Raw genomic sequence first — 25720 nt, 5'->3', positions numbered from 1 at the left:
TTCTGCTATTGATTCCTTCTAGAGAATTTTTAATTTCACTTATTATGTTGTTCACCATTGTTTGTTTGCTCTTTAGTTCTTCTAGGTCCTTGTAAAAGGTTTCTTGTATTTTCTCCATTCTATTTCCAAGATTTTGGATCATCTTTACTATCATTACTCTGAATTCTTTTTCAGGTAGGCTGCCTATTTCCTCCTCATTTGTTAGGTCTGGCAGGTTTTTACCTTGCTCCTTCGTCTGCTGTGTATTTCTCTGTCTTCTCATTTTGCTTATCTTACTGTGTTTGAGGTCTCCTTTTTGCAGGCTGCAGGTTCTTAGTTCCCGTTGTTTCTGGTGTCTGCCCCCAGTGGGTAAGGTTGGTTCAGTGGGTTCTGTAGGCTTCCTGGTGGAGGGGCCTGGTGTCTGTGTTCTGGTGGATGAAACTGGATCTTGTCTTTCTGTTGAGCAGGACTAAATCTGGTGGTGTGTTTTGGGGTGTCTGTGAACTTACTATGATTTTAGGCAGCCTGTGTGGTAATGGGTAGGGTTGTGTTCCTGTCTTGCTAGTTGTTTGGCATAGGGTGTCCAGCACTGTAGCTTGCTGGTTGTTGAGTGGAGCTGGGTCTTAGCGTTGAGACGGAACCTCTGTGAGAGCTTTCGCCATTTGATATTACATGGGGCCAGGAGGTCTCTGGTGGACCAATGTCCTGAAATTGGCTGCCCCACCTCAGAGGCTCAGGCCTGACACCTGGCCAGAGCACCAAGACCCTGTCAGCCACTCACCTCAGAAGAAAAGGGAGGTAAAAATAGGAAAGAAAGAAAGAAAAAATAAATAAAATAAAGTTTTTTTAAAAAAACTATTAAAAATAAAAAAGTAATAAAAAAAAGAAAGAAGCAAACAACCAAAGCAAAAAACAAATCCACCAATGTTAACAAGTGCTAAAAAGTATACAGACCAAAACCAAAACAAAAAGTGGACAGACAGAATTCTGGGACAAATGGTAAAAGCAAAGCTATACAGACAAAATCACACAAAGAAGCATACACATACACCCTCACAAAAAGAGAAAAAGGAAAAAAAATATTAAAAAAAAAAGGAAGAGGGCAACCAAATCAATAAACAAATCTACCAATGATAATAAGCTCTAAATACTAAAATAAACATAAAACCAGAAACAAATTAGATGCAGAAAGCAAACCCCAAGTCTACAGTTCCTCCCAGGTCCACTGCCTCAATTTTGGGATGGTTCGTTGTCTGTTCAGGTATTCCACAGATGCAGGGTACATCAAGGTGATTGTGGAGACTTAATCTGCTGCTCCTGAGGCTGCATGGAAAGATTTCCCTTTGTCTTCTTTGTTCGCACAGCTCCTGGGGTTCAGCTTTGGATTTGGCCCTGCCTCTGCGTGTAGGTCGCCTGAGGACGCCTGTTCTTCGCCCAGACAGGACGGGGTTAAAGTAGCAGCTGATTAGGGGACTCTGGCTCACTCAGGCTGGGGGAGGGAGGGGTACGGAATGCGGGGCGAGCCTGTGGCGGCAGAGGCCAGCGCGACATTGCAACAGCCTGAAATGCGCCGTGTGTTTTCCCGGGGAAGTTGTCCCAGCATCACGGGACCCTGGCAGTGGCAGGCTGCACAGGCTCCCAGGAGGGGAGGTGTGGATAGTGACCTGTGCTTGCACACAGCCTTCTTGGTGGCTGCAGCAGCAGCCTTAGCATTTCGTGCCAGTCTCTGGTGTCCACACTGATAGCCGTGGCTCGCACCTATCTCTGGAGCTCGTTTAGGCAGTGCTCTGAATTCCCTCTCCTCTGCGCACCCTGAAACAATGGTGTCTTGACTCTTAGGCAGTTCCAGACTTTTTCCTGGACTCCCTCCCGGCTAGCTGTGGCGCACTAGCCCCCTTCAGGCTGTGTTCACACAGCCAACCCCAGTCCTCTCCCTGGGGTCTGCCCTCCGAAGCCTGAGCCTCAGCTCCCAGCCCCAACCCGTCCCAGCCGGTGAGCAGACAAGCCTCTCGGGCTGGTGAGTGCTGGTCAGCAGCAATCCTCTGTGTGGGAATCTCTCCGCTTTGCCCTCCGCACCCCTGTTGCTGCGCTCTCCTCTGTGGCTCCGAAGCTTCCCCCCTCCGGCACCCTCAGTCTCCGCCCACGAAGTGGTTTCCTAGTGTGTGGAAACCTTTCCTCCTTCACACCTCCCTCCCAGAGGTGCAGGTCCCGTCCCTGTTCTTTTGTGTCTGTTTTTCCTTTTTTTTTTTGCCCTACCCAGGTACGTGAGGAGTTTCTTGCCTTTTGGGAATTCTGAGGTCTTCTGCCAGCATTAAGTAGGTGTTCTGTAGGAGTTGTTCCACATGTAGATGTATTTTTGATGTATTTGTGGGAAGGAAGGTGATCTCCATATCTTAGTCCTCTGCCATCTTGGAGGTCCCTCCTCATAGTTCTTTTATTTTCAGGAGACTAAATAATTGGGAGATAGAATTGTTCACGATAACTATAGTTGATATTTCTGGGAAGCCAGAAGAATGAACAAATCCAGATGATATATTAATGACTGAAAGAAATTGGCTTCAAGTATTGAAGATATTTTTGATAGTTTTAGTGATAGAACATATCCCACTTCAAAGGCCAAAGTTGTGAAAATAATTCTAACTCTGATGGTGCAGATATAGTTTTAAAATGAGGATTTGTTTTAAACAAAGTAATTTTAAGGTACTGATTGCACATGATCTGATTTCCTTAGTTTCTCGTTTAGCTAACTTTGATGGAGCAGCTGCTATATGCTTAGGCCCCTAAGTATGGTCCTCTGAGTAGATGCGGAAGGCAGACATACCTTTTTCAAAATGCTATAGAAGCCCAGAGGAAGAAATTAGTATGAAGGACCTAAATTTGAACTGGGATGACTAGGATTGCCCAGCAAAAGTGTAGAGGAAGGGCATCCCAGGTCTGTACATAGGTACGCAATTTGAAAATATAAGAGTGGTTGTCCTGTGTGGGTAGAGGGTGGATTATTTTGTTGTGCCTGGGTAGAGGGGCAGAGTCAGTAATACATAGGTGACAGGAGTTGCAGCTGTAACAGTAGATTGGATCAAGGTTTTGAAATGCTTCCAATGTTATGCTGAGGAGTTTGAAATTTATCCTACAGAATATGAGTTTTAGCAAAAGATTATGTGATTATATCGCACTTTACTTTAGGTAGATCAGTCTGGTATTACTTTGAGTTGAGTGGTGGAGGGACCAGAGGCCAGGAATCCTTAGGAAGCAGTTGCAGTAGTGTGGATAAGAAATGTTTAGTGCTGCAACAGGGACCATGAAAATGAAGAGGAGCGGTCTTATTTAAGAACTGTGACCAATTGCATTTAATTTACAGTTAAACTTTCCTTTAGACCACTTTTGAATATAAGTATTGACTCTGTATTATAACATCCTATTCATTTTATGTAAGACACAGATTGAGGATAGATTTGCATTTTGTATTCTGTTAAGTGAAACCTGTTTTTAAACCCAACTTTGTTTTGTTTTTTCTATTTTTTTTTTTTTTTCTGTACGTGGGCCTCTCACTGTTGTGGCCTCCCCCGTTGTGGAGCACAGGCTCCGGACGCGCAGGCTCAGTGGCCATGGCTCACAGGCCCAGCCGCTCCGCGGCATGTGGGATCCTCCCAGACCGGGGCACGAACCCGTGTACCCTGCATCGGCAGGCGGACTCTCAACCACTGCACCACCAGGGAAGCCCTGCTTGTTTTTTCTATTTTTAATTAAGGTATAAAAATTTACATACAGTGAAAGTCCACCTGTTTAGTGCATAGTTCTGAAAGTTTTGACAAACATGTACAGTCAAGTAACTACCACCATAATCAAGATACAGAACAATTGCATCACCCACCAGAATTCTTTGTTCACCTTTGTAGTCGACCCTTCCCCCTGTCCTCCATTCCTTGGCAACCACTATCTGTTTTCTGCCCCTTTCCAGAATATCATGTGAATAGAATCAAAAAGCCTTTGAGTCTGGCTTCTTTCACTTAGCAGAATGCATTTGAGATTCATTCATGTTTTGTGTGTGAGTAATCTGTTCCTTTTTATTGCTTAGTGGTATTCGTTTGTATGGATGTACCACAGCTTATCCATTCCCTGGTTGAGGCATATTTGGATCACTCCAGTTTTTCTTTTTTAATGGAAAATTGTCTAAGTTAGCTTGAAAGTTTAAGTCAACAGGTGAAAACCCTAAGTGATATAAGAAGTTAAAAGAAGTAAAAGTTGTACCCATGTATGTGTGCTCATAAACAAGGACTAGAGGAAGCAATGTGGAAAAAATGAATATAGGAAACTTGTTGGTAGTGGTGAGATTGTAGGTGATTAGCCTTTTCATTTTCTAAATTTTGTATTTTAATTAGAAACCTTGATTTTGACATAAAAATTACAGGAATAGTACAAGGAACTCCTATATACCTTGTACTCAGATTGTTTATATTTTGCCTCATTTGCTTCATCATTTTTCTACATGCATATATACATATATGCATATATATATATATATATATGCATGTGTTTTCTGAAATGTTTGAAAGTTGGAGACATTATGCTCTTTTACCCTTATATATTTTAGTATGCATTTCTAAAGACTAGAATATTCTATTACTCAACCACAGTATAGCTATCAAAATCAGGAAATTTAACACTGATAAAACGCTATTACCTACAGGGGCCCCAGGTTCCAATCTCTGGTCGGGGAACTAGATCCCACATGCATGCCACGACTAAGAATCTGCGTGCTGCAACTAAGAAGTCCGCATGCCACAACTAAGAAGTCCACATGCCACAACTAAGAGCCCGCATGTGGCAACTAAAGATCCCACATGCCACAACTAAGCCCCGGCGCAGCCTAAATAAATAAATATTAAAAAATAAGTAAATTTAAAAAAATGCTATTACCTAATCCAAAGAAGGTATTCACAGTTTGACAATTATCCCAATAATATCTCTTTAAAAGATACTATAAGCTTTAGGCTTTCTCCTTGTCCAGGATCCAATTTAGGATCCTGAGTTCATTTAGCTGTCATGTCTCTTTAGTTTCCTTTAATCTGAAACAATCCCTCAGCCTTTCTTATTTCTTGACTTCGACTTTTTTGGAGAGTATAAGTAGATTCTTTAAGAATGGAATGTCCCTCAGTTTGCATTTGTCACATGTTTCCTCGTAATTAGGTTCAGGTTACACATTTTTTGCAGGAATACCACTGAAGTGATGATGTATACGTAATGCATCATGACTGGAAGCACATGATGTGCATTATCCTATATTGGTGATGTTTAGCTTTGATTTCTTGACTAAGGTGGTATCTACCATGTTTTCCTCTGAAAGAGTTACTGTTTTTCCTTTGTACTTAATAGGTAATTTGTGGTGAGATGTTTTGCGATTATGTAAATATCCTGTTCCTCATCCAACTTTTACCCATTACTCATTCATCTTAGCATCCACTGATGATATTTTTCTAACTTCATCATACCTTATATTTATTAAGTGGTATTCTGCTGTAAGGGAGATTCTCTTCTCCCCCATTAAAAAATTTGTTCATATTCATCTATATCGATAAATATATCGGTATGAACTCCTGAATTCATATTTTATTCAGTGGGTTATAATTCATTAGTATCATTTATTTTGACACTCAAAATGTCCCTGCTTTAGCCAGCAGAAGCCCCTTCTAGATGACTTGTACTGTCTTGTGATTCTATTTATTACTTGCTTGCTTTCTAGCTCAAGAAGGTATTCCAGGCTCATCCTGTATTTTCCCTGCCCCAGCCCTAAGATCAACCATTTCTTCAGAGAGCCCTAGTTCCTTTTAGTGGAGAATGGTATTTAGAAACCACAGTGTGGCTGCTGGCTGAGTGCTTGTTGTTATTACCTCCAGGACTTCTCAGGGGACACAGTGGACACACACACAACACCACACACACACACGATTTTAGTTTCATTTATTTTTTAAAATATTTATTTATTTTTGTCTGCGTTGGGTCTTTGTTGCAGTGTACAGGCTTCTCACTGCGATGGCTTCTCTTGTTGAGGAGCACAGGTTCTAGGTGCGCAGGCATCGGTAGTTGTGGCACGCGGGCTCAGTAGTTGTGGCTCACGGACTCTAGAGTGCAGGTTCAGTAGTTGTGGCGCATGGGCTTAGTTGCTGTGCGGCATGTGGGATCTTCCTGAACCAGGGGTCGAACCCGTGTCCCCTACGTTGGCAGGTGGATTCCTAACCACTGTGCCACCAGGGAAGTCCCTTAGTTTCATTTAAAAAGAGATATTTAAGAACACATGCAAAAATCTTATCTGATTTTTACCTTTCTCCATACTAATGTAGCCACCAATTAATTAGCAGTTAGAATGAAGAAATTATAAAACTACTGAAATGCCACCTGTATGCGACATCTTTTTTAATTTTTTTATAGGCTGGAATTATCAGAGAGGCAGTGTTGATCAGTGGAAAGAACATCCCATCAACTTTTCCGTCACACTGCTTGCTTAGGACATGTTCACCTTTCCCTCAGTTAGAAAAGAGTGAAAATATCTACTTCAGGGATTAGAAAACTAACAAAAAGTACCTGCCACTCAGTTGCTCAATAAACTGTTGATTTCTGATTTATCTAGCTATTTTCCTTTTTTCTTTCCTATTTCTGTAGTTCACGTCACTGGTTAAACTGTTGAAAATGGTTTTATATATTAAATTATAAATGTCACCTAGAAGTTTGGAAAAGATGAACTTTAATTTTTAGTTCAGAGTGAGGCATATATCGAACCTGTTGAAGTCCACAGTTTGGCTTTCTGGGCTGGATTTCTGTCTGTGATGGGGCCGTGTGCCCGTTCAGAGGTCAAGGGGAGTTGCTGATTGCAAATGAACCCTATTCTTTTGTCCTGTGTGTGTCGCACAACCATTTCTAATTTGAACAGACTAATTACTGGTAAAACTGGTAAAATGTTAGATTTAGGGATGGAAATTTGATTAAAATGTAGGATCCTGTATTCTTCCTAAACAGTACAAACAGCAGCGGCCACTTTAAAAATGTTTTTTTTTTTTTTTTTTTTTTTGCGGTACGCGGGCCTCTCGCTGCTGTGGCCTCTCCAGTTGTGGAGCACAGGCTCAGCGGCCATGGCTCACGGGCCCAGCCGCTCCGCGGCATGTGGGATCTTCCCGGACCGGGGCACGAACCCATGTCCCCTGCCTCAGCAGGCGGACTCTCAACCACTGCGCCACCAGGGAAGCCCTAAAAATGATTTTTAACAGCTTTTTTGGGGATATAATTTACATGCCACAAATTCACTATTTTAAGTGTATGTTCAGTGGTTTTTTAGTATATCACAGAGTTGTGCAATCATCATCACAATCGATTTTAGAACATTTTCAACACCCCTGAAAGAAACCATGTACCCGTTAGCAGTCATTCCCCAGTCCCACTTCTTGCAGGCTCTGACAACCACAGTCTACTTTCTGTCTCTAAGGATTTGCCTATTCTGGACATTTCATATAAATGAAATCATACAATATGTGGCCTTTTGTGACTGCTGCTTTCATTTAGCATAATGTTTTCAAGGTTCATCCATGTTATAAAAATGAATGTAGTACTTCATTCCTTTTTATGGCTGAATTCCATTATAAGGGTTCTGATTTCTTCACATCCTCATTAACACTTGTTATTGTCGGCTTTTTTTTTTTTTTCTCGCGGTATGTGGGCCTCTCACTGTTGTGGCCTCTCCCGTTGCGGAGCACAGGCTCCAGACGTGCAGGCTCAATGGCCATGGCTCACGGGCCCAGCCGCTCTGCGTCATGTGGGATCTTCCCGGACCGGGGCATGAACCCGTGTCCCCTGCATCGGCAGGCGGACTCTCAACCACTGCGCCACCAGGGAAGCCCTGTCTGCTTTTTTAATTTTAGCTATCCTAGTGGGTGTGAAGTGTTATCTCATTGTGGTTTTGATTTGCATTCCCCTGATGGCTAATGATGTTGAGCATCTTTTTTTTGTTTGTTTTTGCGGTGCGCGGGCCTCTCCCATTGTGGAGCACAGGCTCCGGACGCGCAGGCTCAGCGGCCATAGCTCACGGGCCCAGCCGCTCCACGGCATGTGGGATCCTCCCGGACCGGGGCACGAACCCGTGTCCCCTGCATCGGCAGGCGGACTCTCAACCACTGCGCCACCAGGGAAGCCCCTGAGCATCTTTTCATGTGCTTATTGGCCATTTGTATATCTTAGGAGAAATATCTATTCAGATATTTTGGCCATTTTAAAATTGGGTTGTCTTTTTATTATTGAGTTGTAATAGTTCTTTAACAACCACTTTTTGAGGGCCTAGTATGAGCACCAAGACCATGCTAGGTGCTTCCTCTTCACTGCTTTGTTTAATCCTCATAGAAATCCACATGGTAAGTTTTGTACCTTGTTTATAGATGAGGAGATTGATGATCAGAGTTAAAACAATGTATCTAAAGAGAGTCTTAAGTGGTAGCGGTCAAGACTCTAACCTTCATATATCTGAGTTCAAAGTTCCTGTTTTGTTGGCTACTCTGTGCTTCTGATCTTTTTTTTTTTTTTTTTGTGGTACGCGGGCCTCTCACTGCCGCGGCCTCTCCTGTTGTGGAGCACAGGCTCCGGACGCGCAGGCTCAGCGGCCATGGCCCACGGGCCCAGCCGCTCTGCGGCATGTGGGATCTTCCCGGACCGGGGCACGAACCCGTGTCCCCTGCATCGGCAGGCGGACAATCAACCACTGCGCCACCAGGGAAGCCCCTGTGCTTCTGATCTTTGACATTGTTGAAACAGTGCCTGTGTTCTAGACCTTGGAATGAAAATTTCAGGAAGCATAGAGGGAATTCATACACTAAATAGTTAATCTTCAGAGTCCCTTCCAACATTTTATATACTAGATTTATTCCAGAAAACTTATGTATAAACCAAGGTAAAAAAAATAAAAATAATCAGACTTTAGTTTCTGCTAAAAGAACTTTGAATATAAAGAAATCATGAGTTTGTTATAAAGCAGAAACTAACATACCATTGTAAAGCAATTATACCCCAATAAAGATGTTAAAAAAAAAAAAAGAAAGAAGAATATGATTTGGGTGGGCAAAAAAGCTTTTACTAAAATTTCAAATCTATCTCAAAAAAAAAAAAAGAAATCATGAGGTGCATCCTTTTGTAATATGAGTAAGTTATTTTCTGAGTTTGTGTAAGTTATATTCAGCTTCCCTAGAGCAGGGCACATATCAAATAAATTGTAAGATATGAGGGATTTTCAGAAAATATTGATATAACTTTATAAATTTTTTCCCTAATCTGGATGAAAAGTTGGTTAATCATTAACTGAGTGAACTTTTCAACAGAAGCAAAATAAACATCTGTGACCTGTCAGAACTTGTCTGAACTCTGCCCCATAAAGTATCAAGATACTTTGTATGTACGCTGAGAAGTGTCAGTTATTATTTTATCACATACAGTTAGGAAGTGTCAAGCTTGGAGAGGGCACAGTGATGTTTATGATTAAAGGCTGAAAAGTTGGACTATTAATGAAATGAAACTGGCTTGTGGAGGACTAGTTGTAGCCACTTGATTTTAGGCCACTCATTCAGACTTTTGACTGAGAAAATGGTGTACCATAGATAATTCTGCTCTAAATGGAACAGGAAAAAATTAGAATTTAGCTAAGAGAGAATTCAGTGTAATTCAGTTCTATTCAGTCACTATTTACTGAATACCTATTGTGTGTCAGGAACTGAGGATATAAATAAAGATTATTTTTTTCAAAAGCTGTGGTATCTGCTCTTGAGAAGCTGACATTTACTAGGGTTTCACGGAAAGGGAGTTTCCTGGCCTGGATCTTGAAGGGTAAAATAGAATTTGCTAAGACGGAGGTATTCCAGACACAGGGAGCAGCAAGGGCAAAGGCATGGAAGTATGAAGTAGCATGCCATGCTCTGAGAATTGCATGTATTTCAGCATGGTGAGAGCATACTTCCATTCCTTGTTGTGATATTAATATGATTTCTCTAGTAGGTTCACTTTTCAACCTCTTAGACTTTCCATACCCTCCTTTCACCCTCATTTTCAGCTGATTACTTTTGCCTTGTATGTTGTTGAAAAAACAGAAGTCATTAGACCCAAACTCCCTTATCTTCCATCCCAAGACTTATAGACCTATCTAGCATTCTACCCTTCTGATCCTCTTCTTCCCTTGAGTCTCCTCCTCTTCCTTCATAGGTCACTAGATCTCATCCCCCTTCACCTTCTCAAGACTTCTGTCTCTTTTCCCCTGGTTCATTACCATCATCAAGCAAACATGCTCTAATATGTTAATCTTAAAACAAAAACAAACTTTCCTTAATACCACCCTCCCCTCCAGAGACCACTCCATTTCCCCTGAAAGTAATGTCTCAAAAGAGACACACTGTTTCTATTTCCCTCTCCTATTCACTCTTTAATTTACTGTAATCTCTACTGACTTCTGCCTTCCAACACTTGCTTAATATTGCTTTTGCCCAAGTCAGCTGAACTCTTCATGTTGCCAGTCCAGTGGGTATTTGACCTTTGGCAGCATTTGACATAGTTTCCTCCCTCCCTCCCTCCCTCCCTCCCTCCCTCCCTCCCTCCCTCCCAGATTCTTTCTCCCCTCTTGGCTTCTATGACATTATGTTCTTCTAGTTTTCCTCTTGCATCCCTGGCTACTGCTTCCTCTTCCCTCCCAGACTTCTAAATAATTGAGATCCACAGGGTATTGTCCTAGGCTTACTTCTTTCTCTAGAATTCCCTCAAGGTGAGCTTGTCTGTTCCCATGGATTTAAATACTTTCATTATGCTAATGATTATCCGACTTTATCTCCAGCCTAGACTGCTTCTGAGCTCCAGACTGTCATATCCAACTGCCTTCTTGTCTCACAAAGGTCCCATACTGACTGTGCCTGAGATGGGACTTTGATCCCCTTTACTCTCACTGCATTCTTCCTTTTGTCAATAAATGGCACTGTCATCCCTTCAGTTATTCAGGCCAAACACCTAAATCATCCTTGCTCTTTCCCCTCCCCCTTAGATCTCTCTCGTGCCCAGCAGCAAGGCTTATGGATTCAATGTTTAAAATATATTTTGAATCCACTTCCTTCTCTCCATCTCCGCTGGCAGACTGCCTCCACTTCCTATTTGGACCACTCCAGCAGCCTCGTAACCCTCTCCCCACCTAAGTTCTTGCATCCCAACCCCACCAATTCATTGTCTGCACAGTTGTAAGAATAATCACAAATCAAACTATTTCACTTCCCTGTTTAATCATTTCAGTGGTTTCCCAAAATCCCTTCTTTGGCCTGGATGGTCTGGTCCCTGCCCAGTTCCCCAATTTCATTTTGTGTCATTTTGCCCCCACTTACTGTACTCTAGTGACTGGTCCTCTTTTACTTTCTTTTAACATGCTAAACTCTTTTCTCTCTCAGGATCTTTGCAAGTTTCCTCTTTGAATGTCTAGCTCCTTTTCTTCCTTTAATTGGGTCTTAGCTTAAATTCACTTGCTCAGAGACATCATTCCTTGACTGCCTTAACCTCGGTTCCTCTTTTTGTCTGCTTCCTAATACTTGTAATTATTTTGTCTGTTTTCTTCTTTTTTTCCTGGAAAAATATAGATTCAGTGAGGACTGGGACTGGGTCTGACTTGTTCGCCATTGTACTCCCAGTACCTCGAACAATGCTTGGCCTGTAGCAGGCAGTCGTTAAATATTTATGAAATGATAGAAAGAAGGAAAGGGAAGGGAAAGGAGAAACGGGTGGGGTGGGTGGGGAGAAAGAGAAGGAAGGAGAGGAGGTAGAGAAAGAAGGAAAGAAATGCTTTGCTTACTGAGCAGCTGCTACGCTCTTGACTCCTTCAAGTATATCCTTCCGATGTTTGTTGTTCCAGTCCTGGCCTCAGCCACCGCCAGGATGCTTGTGGTATTTCAGAGGAATTACTTAAAATCCTAAAGTGCCCTCATCTTCTTCAGACCTTTCAGTTTCTCTCAGCATCTAATGCTTGAGGCTCTGCAGCCTGTAATAGTCGTGGCTGTCATTTTTTACCATGGGCCAGGATCTCTGCTAGGTACCTTCCACACGGGATTCCACTTAATTCTGCAAAGTCACCGGCACCCTCCACCTTCTTCCCTGCCTCCCTACCAGAGGTTGCACAGAGATGAAGTAGCTTGCTCAGAATCGCATAGCTAGTGAGTGGAGGAAGCCTTGAGATTCTAACCCAGGCTTTTGTAGCTGTAGGGACTATGTTCTTTCTGCCACATCAGGCCATTTATCTATAGTTGTTCCCCAAGTATCAAGCAACCAATAGACGGATGTTAGTAAATTCATATCTTGTGTCATAGCTAAAAAATAAATCTCGAGTCCAACCTCTGCTTACTCCCCACTTCATTATACCCTGTTTAATCACCATCGTCTCTTGCCTGGACTACTGCAGTAGCCTCTTAATTGGTCTCCCTGCCTCCTCACTTGCCCTCTTATAGTCCATTTTCCAGCTAGCAGCCAGATTTATTTTTTAAAACATGTAAATGGATTGTGCTACTCTCCAGCTTATACCCTGCAGTTCTCAAGGTACTTAAAATAAAATCCAAACTCTTAACTGTGACCTGTAAAGCCCCTTGTTATCTTGCCCTGCATGTTTCTGTGACCTTAGGTCCTTCTCCTCTGCTCTGCTCCAGCCATACTGGCATTCTTATAGTTCCTTTAACTGCTAAGCTAGTTTCTACATCAAGTTCTTTGTACTGGAAGTATAGAGCTGACTTCTCCACCTAAATCTTTACATGGCTGGCTCATTTACATAATTTAATACCTAATTTAAATATCACCTCCTCAGAGAGGCCTGTCTGACTAGGCTATCTAAAATAGACCACCTGGGGTCTAAAGAAGCCGCCTTACAATGCAGGGGACACCGGTTCGATCCCTGATCAGGGAACTAAGATCCCACATGCCTGCGGGGCAACTAAGCCTGCGCCACAACTACTGAGCTCGCGTGCCTCAACTAGAGAGCCCGTGTGCTACAAACTGCAGAGCCCACATGCTCTGGAACCCACATGCCGTAACTACAGAGCCTGTGTGCCACAAGTAGAGAGATAACCCGCATGCCGCAACAAAAGAGCCCGCACGCCTCAAAGAAGACCCTGCGTGCTGCAACTAAGACCCGACGCAGACAAAAGTAAATTAAATAAATAATAAAATAAATCTTTAAAAAATAAATAAAATAGACCAACACACATAAATATACTTTCTTTATATCTCCTTAATCTGCCTTATTTTCTTCATAGTAACTATATTCTTTATTTTTTGCATGTTCATTGTCTCCCCCAGTGGCTTAGAAGCTTCATGAGGGTAGGTTCGTTGGTTTAGTATATTTTCAAGGACAAGGCCTACCATCTAGTGAGCACGCAATATTTGTTGAAAAATGGGAAGAAAAGCTTAATTGTTTTATTGGCTTAATAACAGTTTCCTTTGGGTAAAAGGCACAGCATCTCTGTTAGGGTTTTTGAAAATTACTACTGTATAAATGTTGAAAAACCTAGTACCTATATGACTCCATGGATTGAAATCGATTCTTTCCCCCAGTCCTTTTAGAACTCATCAAATTGAGGCTGCTCCAACCAGCTCTGCAGTTGATGGATTTAAGGCAAGTCTTGTCTTTAAGGAGATTGAGAAGAAGCTTGAAGAGGTAAGATTTATGTAAAATATTGGGATATTTCTTACGGAAAAACCCGAACGAACTTTTTGGTCAACCCAATACTACCAGGAGGACCCTGGGGCTAGAGGAAGCAGATATAGATTTCACGTGTTGCCATGAGTGGTACCAGTTGAAAATTTATATCGTACTGTCAAGTATTGAGTGTATTTTATATTTCTTAGTGTCTACTATGGCTTCCTTGTAATTTTGGTAAGAGTGCATGTCAGAGATGAATAAATCTCCAGATTTGAGTGATGTAAAGGGATTCTAATTTATTTTGGTATAATTTCCTTCTGAATTACGAAGATCTTACTTAGAACCATTAGAAAGAATAATATTTAAAGGAGCCTTAAAGGTACCTAATATCAAAACTCCTTTTAAAAAGAAATCTTTTGTGCTTGAGTTTTTCACAGTTTTAAAATTTGTTTTTCTTGTTGTAAAAATGATCTAATTAAAAGGATTATACAGAAGCATATAAAGAAGAAAAATTTTGGGCTTCCCTGGTGGCGCAGTGGTTGAGAGTCCGCCTGCCGATGCAGGGAACACGGGTTCGTGCCCCGGTCCGGGAAGATCCCACATGCCGCGGAGCAGCTGGGCCCGTGAGCCATGGCCGCTGAGCCTGCGCGTCCGGAGCCTGTGCTCCGCAACAGGAGAGGCCACAACAGTGAGAGGCCCGCATACTGAAAAAAAAAAAAAAAGAAGAAAAATTTTAAATCTCCTGAAATGCCATTACTAAGAGTTCACTAAACTGTTAACAGTGGTTGACATTCTTTGAGACATCTCTCTGTGTGTATTAACATACAGTTTTACATAACGAGGATCATACAATGCATGTTGAGTTTTTAAATTTATATTATATATGCAACTATGTTTATGTACAGTACTTAGTTCTTTAAAAGAATTTTTTATACAGCAGGTTCTTATTAGTTATCCATTTTATACATATGAGTGTATATATGTCAATTGCAATCTCCCAATTCATCCCACCGCCACCAACCCCCATCCCCACTTGCCCCCCTTGGTGTCCATATGTTTGTTCTCTACATCTCTGTCTCTATTTCTGCCTTGCAAACCGGTTCATCTGTACCATTTTTCGAGAATCCACATATATGCATTAATATACGATATTTGTTTTTCTCTTTCTGACTTACTTCACTCTGTATGACAGTCTCTAGGTCCATCCACATCTCTACAAATGACCCAATTTCATTCCTTCTTATGGCTGAGTAATATTCCATTGTATATATGTACCACAACTTCTTTATCCATTTGTCTGTCGATGGGCATTTAGGTTGCTTCCATGACCTGGCTACTGTAAATAGTGCTGCAATGAACATTGGGGTGCGTGTGTCTTTTTGAATTATGGTTTTCTCTGGATATATGCCCAGTAGTGGGATTGCTGGGTCATATGGTAATTCTATTTTTAGTTTTTCTTTTTCCTTTCTTTATTTAACATCTTTATTGGAGTAAAATTGCTTTACAATGCTGTGTTAGTTTCTGCTTTATAACAAAGTGAATCAGCTATACATATACATATATCCCCATATCTCCTCCCTCTTACGTCTCCCTCCGACCCTCCCTATCCCATCCCTCTAGGTGATCACAAAGCACTGAGCTGATCTCCATGTGCTATGTGGCTGCTTCCCACTAGCTATGTTTTACATTTGGTAGTGTATATATGTCCATGCTACTCTCGCACTTCGTCCCAGCTTACCCTTCCCCCACCCTGTGTCCTCAAGTCCATTCTCTACATCTGCGTCTTTATTCCTGTCCTGCCCCTAGGTTCTTCAGAACCTTTTTTTTTTTTTTTAGATTACATGTATATGTGTTAGCATACAGTATTGGTATGTATGTATCTTTCTGACTTACTTCACTCTGTATGACAGACTCTGGGTCCATCTACCTCACTACAAATAACTCAATTTCGTTTCTTTCTATGGCTGAGTAACATTCCATTGTATTATGTGCCACATATTCTTTATCCATTCATCTGTTGATGGACACTTAGGTTGCTTCCATGTCCTGGCTATTGTAAATAGTACTGCAGGGCTTCCCTGGTGGTGCAGTGGTTGAGAGTCTGCCTGCCGATGCAGGGGACGCGGGTTCGTGCCCCGGTCCGGGAAGATCCCACATGCTGCGGAGTGGCTGGGCCCGTGAGCCATGGCCGCTGAGCCTGCACGTCCGGAGCCTGTGCTCTGCAATGGGAGAGGCCACAACAGTGAGAGGCCCGCATATCGCAAAAAAAAAAAAAAAAAAAATAGTGCTGCAGTGAACATTGTGGTGCATGACTCTTTTTGAGTTATGGTTTTCTCAGGGTATATGCCCAGTAGTGGGATTGCTGGGTCGTATGGTAGTTCTATTTTTAGTTTTTTAAGGAACCTCCATACTGTTCTCCATAGTGGCTAGGTCAATTTACATTGCCACCAACAGTGCAAGAGGGTTCCCTTTTCTCCATACCCTCTCCAGCATTTGTTGTTGTAGATTTTCTGATGATGCCCATTCTGACTGGTGTGAGGTGATACCTCATTGTAGTTTTGATTTACATTTCTCTAAAAATTAGTGATGTTGTACATCTTTTCATGTGCCTCTTGGCCATCTGTATGCCTTCTTTGGAGAAATGTCTGTTTAGGTCTTCTGCCCGTTTTTGGATTGGGTTGTTTGTTTGTTTAACATTGAGCTGCATGAGCTGTTTATATATTTTGGAGATTAATCCTTTGTCCATTGATTCGTTTGCAAATATTTTCTCCCATTCTGAGGGTTTGTCTTTTTGTCTTGTTTATAGTTTCCTTTGCTGTGCAAAAGCTTTTAAATTTCATTAGGTCCCATTTGTTTATTTATTTTTTTATTTCCATTACTCTAGGAGGTGGGTCAAAAAAGATCTTTCTGTGACTTATGTCAAAGAGTGTTCTTCCTATGTTTTCCTCTAAGAGTTTTATAGTGTCCGGTCTTACATTTAGGTCTTTAATCCATTTTGAGTTTGTTTTTGTGTATGGTGTTAGGGAGTGTTCTAATTTCATTCTTTTAAATGTAGCTGTCCAGTTTTCCCAGCACCACTTATTGAAGAGGCTGTCTTTTCTCCATTGTATATCCTTGCCACCTTTGTCATAGATTAGTTCACTATAGGTGTGTGGGTTTATCTCTGGGCTTTCTATCCTGTTCCATTGATCTATATTTCTGTTTTTGTGCCATATTGTACCATATTGTCTTGATTACAGTAGCTTGGTAGTATAGTGGGAAATCAGGGAGTCTGATTCCTCCAGCTCCGTTTTTTTCCCTCAAGATTGCTTTGGCTATTTGGGGTCTTTTGTATCTCCATACAAATTTTAAGATTTTTTGTTCTAGTTCTTTAAAAAATGCCCTTGGTAATTAGATAGGGATTGCACTGAATCTGTAGATTGCTTTGGGGAGTATAGTCATTTTGACAATATTGATTCTTCCAATCCAATAACATGATATATCTCTCCATCTGTTCGTGTCGTCTTTGATTTCTTTCCTCAGAGGCTTATAGTTTTCTGAGTACAGGTCTTTTACCTCCTTAGGGAGGTTTATTCCTAGGTATTTTATTCTTTTTGTTGCAGTGGTGAATGGAATTGTTTCCTTAATTTCTCCTTCTGATCTTTTGTTGTTAGTGTATAGGAATGCAAGAGATTTCTGTGCATAAATTTTTTATCCTGCAACTTTACCAAATTCATTGATTAGTTCTAGTAGTTTTCTGGTAGCACCTTTTGGATTATCTATGTGTAGTATTATGTCATCTGCAAACAGGGACAGTTTTACTTCTTCTTTTCCAATTTCTATACCTTTTATTTCTTTTTCTTCTCTGATTGCTGTGCCTAGAACTTCCAAAACTACGTTGAATATTAGCGGTGAGAGTGGACATCCTTGTCTTGCTCCTGATATTAGGGGAAATGCTTTTAGTTTTTCACCATTGAGAATGATATTTGCTGTGGGTTTGTCATATATGGCCTTTATTATGTTGAGGTTGGTTCCTTCTATGCCCACTTTGTGGAGAGTTTTTATCATAAATTCGTGTTGAATTTTGTCAGAAGCTTTTTCTGCATCTATTGACATGATCATATGGTTTTTATTCTTCAATTTGTTAATGTGGTGTATCACACTGATTGATTTGCATATATTGAAGAATCCTTGCATCCCTGAGATAAACCCCACTTGATTGTGGTGTATGATCCTTTTAATGTGTTGTTGGATTCTGTTTGCTAGTATTTTGTTGAGGATTTTTGCATCTATATTCATCAATGGTATTGGTCTGTAATGTTTTTTATAGTATCTTCGTCTTGTTTTGGTATCAGGGTGAAGGTGGCCTCATAGAATGAGTTTGGGACTGTTTCTTCCTCTGCAATTTTTTGGAAGAGTTTGAGAAGGATGGGTGTTAGCTCCTCTCTAAATGTTTGATAGAGTTCACCTGTGAAGCCATCTGGTCCTGGACTTTTGTTTCTTGAAAGGTTTTTAACCACAGTTTCAAATTCATTACTTGTGATTGGTCTGTTCATATTTTCTATTTCTTCCTGGTTCAGTCTTGGAACTTTATACCTTTCTAAGAATTTGTTCATTTCTTCCAGGTGGTCCATTTTATTGGCATAGAGTTGCTTGTAGTAGTCTCTTATGATGCTTTGTATTTCTGTGGTGTCCATTGTAACTTCTCCTTTTTCATTTCTAATTTTATTGATTTGAGTCCTCTCCCTCTTTTTCTTGATGAGTCTGGCTAAAGGTTTATCAATTTTGTTTATCTTCTCAAAGAACCAGCTTTTAGTTTTATTGATCTTTGCTGTTCTTTTCTTTGTTTCTATTTCATTTATTTCTGCTCTGATCTTTATGATTTCTTTCCTTGTACTGACTTTGGGTTTTGTTTGTTCTTCTTTCACTAGTTCCTTTAGGTGTGAGATTAGATTGTTTCTTCGAAATTTTTCTTGTTTTTTGAGGTAGGATTGTTTTGCTATAAACTTCCCTCTTAGAACTGCTTTCACTGCATCCCATAGGTTTTGGATCGTCGTGTTTTCATTGTCATTTGTCTCTAGGTATTTTTTGATTTCCTCTTTGATGTCTTCATTGATCTCTTAGTTATTTAGTGATGTATTGTTTAACCTCCATGGGTTTGTGTTTTTTACATTTTTTTCCCCTGTAGTTTATTTCTAACCTCATAGCATTGTGGTCGGAAAAGATGCTTGATATGATTTCAGTTTTCTTAAATTTACCGAGGCTTGATTTGTGGCCCAAGATGTGATCTATCCTGGAGAATGTTCTGTGTGTACTTGAGAAGAAAGTGTATACTGCTGTGTTTTGATAGACTGTCCTATAAATATCAATTAAATCTATCTGGTCTATTGTATCATTTAAAGCTTGTGTTTCCTTATTAATTTTCTGTCTGGATGATCTGTCCATTGGTGTAAGTGAAGTGTTAAAGTCCCTCAATTTCCTCTTTTATAGCTGTTAGCATTTGCCTTATGTGTTGAGGTGCTCCTGTGTTGGGTGCATGTATATTTATAAGTGTTGGATTGATCCCTTGATCATTATGTAGTGTCCTTCCTTTTCTCTTGTAACTTTCTTTATTTTAAAGTCTATTTTATCTGATACGAGTATTGCTACTCCAGCTTTCTTTTGATTTCCATTTGCATGGCGTATCTTTTTCCACACCTTCACTTTCAGTCTGTATGTTTCCCTAGGTCAGAAGTGGGTCTCTTGTAGACAGCATATGTATGGGACTTGTTTTTGTATCCATTCAGTGAGCCTGTGTCTTTTGGTTGGAGCATTTAATCCATTCACATTTAAGGTAATTATCAGTTTGTATGTTCTTATTACCATTTTCTTAATTGTTTTGGGTTTGTTTTTGTAGGTCCTTTTCTTCTCTTTTGTTTTCCACTTAGAGAAGTTCCTTTAGCATTTGTTGTAGAGATGGTTTGGTGGTGCTGAATTCTCTTTGCTTGTCTGTAAAGATTTTGATTTCTCTGTCGAATCTGAATGAGATCCTGGCTGGGTAGAGTAATCTTGGTTGTAGGTTCTTCCCTTTCATCACTTTAAATATATCTTGCCACCCCCTTCTGGCTTGTAGAGTTTCTGCTGAGAAATCAGCTGTTAACCTTATGGGAGTTCCCTTGTGTGTTGTCATTTTTCCCTTGTTGCTTTTAATAATTTTTCTTTGTCTTTTTAATTTTTGTCTATTTGATTAGTGTATGTCTTGGTGTGTTTCTCCTTGGGTTTATCCTGCCTGGGACTCTCTGTGCTTCCTGGACTTGGGTGGCTATTTTTTTCCCATGTTAGGGAAGTTTTCAACTATAATCTCTTCAAATATTTTCTCGAGTCCTTTCTCTCTCTCTTCTCCTTCTGGGACCCCTATAATGTGAATGTTGTTGCATTTAATTTTGTCCCAGAGGTCTCTTAGGCTGTCTTCGTTTCTTTTCATTCTTTTTTCTTCATTCTGTTCTGCAGCAGTGAATTCCACCATTCTGTCTTCCAAGTCACTTATCCATTCTTCTGCCTCAGTTATTCTGTTAATGATTCCTTCTGGTATTTTTCATTTTAGTTATTGTATTGTTCAACTCTGTTTGTTTGTTCTTTAATTCTTCTAGGTATTTGTTCTTTAATTCTTCTAGGTGTTTGTTAAACATTTCTTACATTTTCTTGATCTTTGCCTCCATTCTTTTTCTGAGGTCCTGGATCATCTTCACTATCATTATTCTGAATTCTTTTTCTGGAAGGTTGCCTATCTGCACTTCATTTAGTTGTTTTTCTGGGGTTTTATCTTGTTCCTCTATCTGGTCCATAGTCCTCTGCCATTTCATTTCATCTATCTGTCTGTGAATGTGGTTTTCGTTCCACAGGCTGCAGGATTATAGATCTTCTTGCTTCTGCTGTCTGCCTTCTGGAGGATCAGTAATTAGTTCTTGATAGATAATAATCATACTAAAGCAATCTAACAGTAACTCTCCAAAATAGAGAGTTATTCTCTTCAGGCAAAATTAGGTATTTACTTCATTGTTTCAAACTTAAAGATACCTTGGAATTTCATAATTGATTTTAATTGTGACCAACGAGGCACAGTTACAGCCACAGTCACATAATTCCAATTACACATGTATTAAGCTGACCAGTGGGCTGAAATAAAGGATTCAGAACATTTAAGGTGTGCATTTCACTCATGTTAGAGCCACAGTGTGAAGGCAAGCATTGTGCATATCTTGTAACTCCCTTATTATAGCACAGAGGATTTCTTAACACCTTAAGGTGATTGTGCTGTGGATGGGAAAACAGCTAAAGTGACTGATGTGTCTTGACAAAGTACCCTGCATTTCTAGAATTTTCATAATGATCAACAATCTTCCTGATGTAGAGGGGGCCAGGGCTGACAGTTCCCAGCAGGCAGGCAGTGGCCCAGGAGCCTGCAGACCTATCTTGCTGCCATCTTGAGGGATACACCCTTGTTAATCTACCTGTTTTGTTTTAATATTCATTTATTTATTTTTTTGGCTGCGCCAGGTCTTAGTTGCGCTATGTGGGATCTTTAGTTGCTGCATGTGTGATCTAGTTCCCTGACCAGGGATTGAACCCAGGCCCCCTGTGTTGGGAGTGTGGAGTCTTAGCCACCGGACTGTCAGGGAAGTCCCTACCTGTTATTTTATAACCTGCTTTCTTCTCTTGGTAGTATGTTCCCTGCCCATAAATATAAATCCTTACCATCAGTTTTAATGACCCCATAGTACACGTTTGAATATAGGTATCATAATCTATATAACTAGCCTCCTGTGTTGAACATTGTGTTGTATTTAAATCTTGCAAGTAAAAAAAACAGGTATAATAAATTTCCTTTTGCCCTCATTTTTAAATACTTAACGCCATGATTGCCTCAGCACAACTAGTTAGAAGGGGAAATTGTTGGGTTGTTGGATATGTATGTTTAGCTTTTTGATACGTGTTGCCAAACTATCCACCAAAAAGAGGGAACTTATTTACAAACTTAATGACAGTTCGTGAGAGTGATGGTTTTTTCTTCACACTATCTCCAGTGCTTTGTTGGCTGGCTTTAAAAAAATCTTTGCCAATAGTAGGGAAATATATCTCATTATTGTGTTTTAAATTTCTTTTATTACAAATGTCCACTAAAGTGAAGCTGGACTCTCTAAGGGCTCAGCTTGAAAAAAATTTTTTTCATGCCACCAGTATTTGCCTGCAGAATAATCCATAGGATAGTTGCTTCTGCCAGGTTGTCCCTTTTTTTTTCTTTTTTTTCAACTTTATTCTGTCAAAAAAGAAAATAGTTTAGAGAGTATCTGTTATGGCTATATGTCAACCATTGCATATTTCATTACTGGGATTAACGAAACAGTGCTGTTTTTATTTCACAGTTTTCTTTTAGCTTTGCAAATGTATGCCTCTTGCTCCCATTTTAATTCTTTTCTTCTCCTTCTGTAACCTCACTTGCATGGACCTTGTCCCCTTGTTTCTTTTTTCCTTCCCACGATTGTCAGTTTCCTAAATGTTTGCAGTACTAGAAAGTGAAAGTCTTGGAATCTTTTGTCAATTCATGCATTTTCTGCATTGCAAAGGAAGCCTGACAAGAGATTTTATTTCCACTTTTGTTTTCGATAGCAATACCCCATTGCCCTTCTTTGAATTGTCTTAATTTTTTGTTCCTATTAAGTTTACAACAGGACCTACTCCTTGACCCTTTGCCTACTCAGAAAGAAGTACTTTTCTTCAAGCAAGCAGGCACTTAGAACTTTCTTAGTATTAGTGATCTCTAGTGTTGCAACAGATATGTATTTTCTTTACCCTTTTAACTCTCTCCTCCTTGTCCATTTCCTTGCCCTCTCTCACTCCTTCTTCAATTGAAAATGTTTTATTGACCAAAGGATTTGATTTTATAAGAGGATCAGTTGGTTGTCAAAAGTAACAGCAGGTGCAAAATTAATCTACATCTGTCTTAAGGAAGTGGGAGGAATTTCCAGGTATTCAGGTAGAATTCCTAAACGTTTGCTGGTGATTTCCTGCTCTAACTTGTTGGTGTCTAACACAACTATTCCTGAGGCATTGTGCAAGCAGATGACGCGTAGATGCAGCTGGAAGTAGCTGTTCATGGGCTCTTGGCCCCAAAGGAAGCCTGGCTCCTTGGGTGGCCCAGCACACCAGCGTTACTACCTACTCTTCTAGATTATCTCCACAGAACCTTGAAGGATAAAGGATTTTAAGGAATGTGGAAAAGACTTGAACTTTCTTTTAATTTATTTATGGTGTCAGAAACTACTTTTATAGGCCAAATTTTGGAAGTATTGATATAACCTACTTTGCCATATGGTATGAGCAAATGGAAAGAGCATTGAATTTGAAGTTAAACCAACCTGAGATTGATTTCTGGTTGTGTTGCTTACTTGTCATACGTCCTTGCCCTTCAGGGAACATTGAGTTTAGTGGGAAAATAGACATTGGAAATTTTTCCCGGGAAAAAAAAAAAACTGCTTTAGCAAGAAACTTGCAGGTGGGTGTATGTGCAAAGGGCTATCAAAATGTCCAGTAGAGGCAGAAACGCCTTTCCAGAAGAGTTAGCGTGTGAGCTGAGACTTGAATTGATGAAGTTAGGTGGGAATGGAGAGTAGGAGGAGGTGAGTGAACTGGGACAGGGCATGAGCAAGGGCATAGAGGCATGTATGTTCATGGCATTCAAAGCGGTCAGAACAAAAAAACCTGGGGAGGATGAAAAAGGGGCTGAAGATAACATATAAATATCCTTCAGATTATGAAGAATTTTGAATGATATATAAAGGCAGGCTTTATCCTGTAGGCTGTGGGGAGGCATTTAAATTCAAACCTGAAAGTGATATTTATGTTAGTGTTAGGTGGGTTATATTAGAGGGATTAGTTGGCAGTAGGATAGAGAATAGTCTAAAGGGTTCTTAACCTTTTAGAGCCTCAGTAATTTTTTCTGCTTAATGAGCTAATATTAACACCTGTGCAACTACTTTCAGGGTTTTATGAAAATTAAAGAAATAATGTATATAAAAGCACTTGAAAACTTTATAGCCCCCAAAAGATTATTGTTGTTACTAGTTTTTCCGAAAGTTAACTTAATTTGAGTGAGATGTTTTAAGGGAAGCCAAAATAAGAGAATTTCTCTCCTTCACTTTAAAAATTTGACAATCATTTTGATTTCTTGATTTAATTAGAAAATGTTGGTAGTTGATTTCAGGACAGTCACATGTTAAGAATTGCTTCCATGGCTGTTGAGATAAGTAGGCCTAGATTAAATATTTTTAGAATAGCTTCTTTGGAGTCCTAAGACCCATGGTTCATTCTAGATAGGTTCAGGTGTGTTATCTATGTACAAGAAAAAGATTGACACACCCACTAGGATAACTAAAATAAAAAAGACAGACAAGAATGTTGGTAAGGATGTAGAGAAATTGGAACCTTCATTTGTTGCTGGTAGGAGTGTAACATGGTGCAGCCACTTTAGAAGACAGCTTGATAGTTCCTCGAAAGGTTAAACATTACCTTATGACCCAAATTTTTACTTCTAAATATAAGAGGAATTAGATCCTATGTCCATATAAAAACTTGTGCACAAGTGTCCATAGCAGTATCATTGATAATAGCTGAAAAGGGGAAACAGCCACCAACTGGTGAATGGCTAAACAAAATGTGCTGCATCCATACAATGGAATATTATTTGGCCATCAAAAGGAACTAATTACTGATAACGTGCTTTAACGTGGATAAACCTTAAAAGCATTATACTAAGTGAATGAAGCCAGTAACAAAAGACCATATACTGTATGATTCCATTTGTGTGAAATGTCCAGAATAAGCAAGTCCATCAAGACAGAAAGTAGGTTAGTGGTTGTCAGGGGCTAGCAGGAGAGGAGAATGGTGGGGGTGGGGGTGACTGCTAATGTGTATGGTTTTCTTTTGGGGGTGATGAGCATATTCTAACATTAGATAGTGGTGTTGGTTGCACAACTTTGAATATACTAAAATACCACTGAATTAATATACTTTAAAAGGATTAATTTTTTGATATATAAATATCTCAATGAATTTGTTATAAAACAAACAAAACACAACAAAAAGAAAGAACTTAGGCCAGACTCTCTGCATACGTAGAAACAGAGGTTAGTAACTGATAATAATTATTTGAGTATTTCAGGTACTTAGCACAGTGCCTGAACATAGTAAACACTAAAGTCTTTGTTAAAAGAAGAAATATTATGATACCAAAAGGAGGAATCTTGGATATAAATTATTGCAGGGATGTAAGGCTGAAAAAAAAAAGGTGGTAAATAAAAACTCGATTAGAAATTATAAGAAAACTGAAAAGATAGCCAATTCCAGAATAAATATGTAAAGATGAATATATTTTCTATATATTTGCAATTACCTAGTCATGAAATATAATGAAAAATATATTATTAACAAGAGTAATATAAAATATTAAAAAACTAAGAGTAAACTTGGCAAGAAATGTACAAAAGCCTATATGGGGGAAAATGACAAAATATTGCCAAGGGACATCAAGGAAAACTTGAAGATACACCATCTTCATGGATGGGAGGACTTAATATTGTAAAGATATTACTTTTCCTCCAAACAGATCCATATATTGTATGTAGCCCCATTTATTTATTTGTTTGTTTGTTTATTTTGGCTGCGTTGGGTATTTGTTGCTGTGCACAGGCTTTCTCTAGTTGTGGGCGGGTGGGGGCTACTCTTTGTTGCTGTGCATGGGCTTCTCATTGCTGTGGCTTCTCTTGTTGTGGAGTATGGGCTCTAGGCACATGGGCTTCAATAGTTGCAGCATGAGGGCTCAGTAGTTGTGGCACATGGGCTCTAGGGCGTGCAGGCTTCAGTAGTTGTGGCGTGCCAGCTCAGTAGTTGTGGCTCGCGGGCTCTAGAGCACAGGCTCAGTAGTTGTGGTGTACGGGCTTAGTTGCTCTGTGGCATGTAGGATCTTCCCAGACCAAGGATTGAACCCATGTCCCCTGCATTGGCAGGTGGATTCTAAACCACTGCCCCACCAGGGAAGTCCTATAGCCCCAT

The 25720-nt window shown here is 40.1% G+C and overlaps 1 protein-coding gene across 3 annotated transcripts in view; it reads left to right on the top strand.

Moving 5' to 3' along the window:
• SCP2 (sterol carrier protein 2) overlaps window positions 1-25720 on the top strand; it is a 164205-nt gene that overhangs the window by 115795 nt on the left and 22690 nt on the right. For all 3 annotated transcript variants that reach the window (XM_012534485.3, XM_033435492.2, XM_049699950.1), the window contains one exon: window positions 13567-13669. In XM_012534485.3, coding sequence (XP_012389939.2) covers window positions 13567-13669 — 103 coding nt within the window. The remainder of the gene's footprint in view (window positions 1-13566; window positions 13670-25720) is intronic.

This window comes from Orcinus orca, chromosome 1 (genome assembly GCF_937001465.1).
Source record: "Orcinus orca chromosome 1, mOrcOrc1.1, whole genome shotgun sequence".
Classification (NCBI taxonomy): Eukaryota; Metazoa; Chordata; class Mammalia; order Artiodactyla; family Delphinidae; genus Orcinus; species Orcinus orca.
This window is presented reverse-complemented; position numbering and strand designations above follow the sequence as displayed.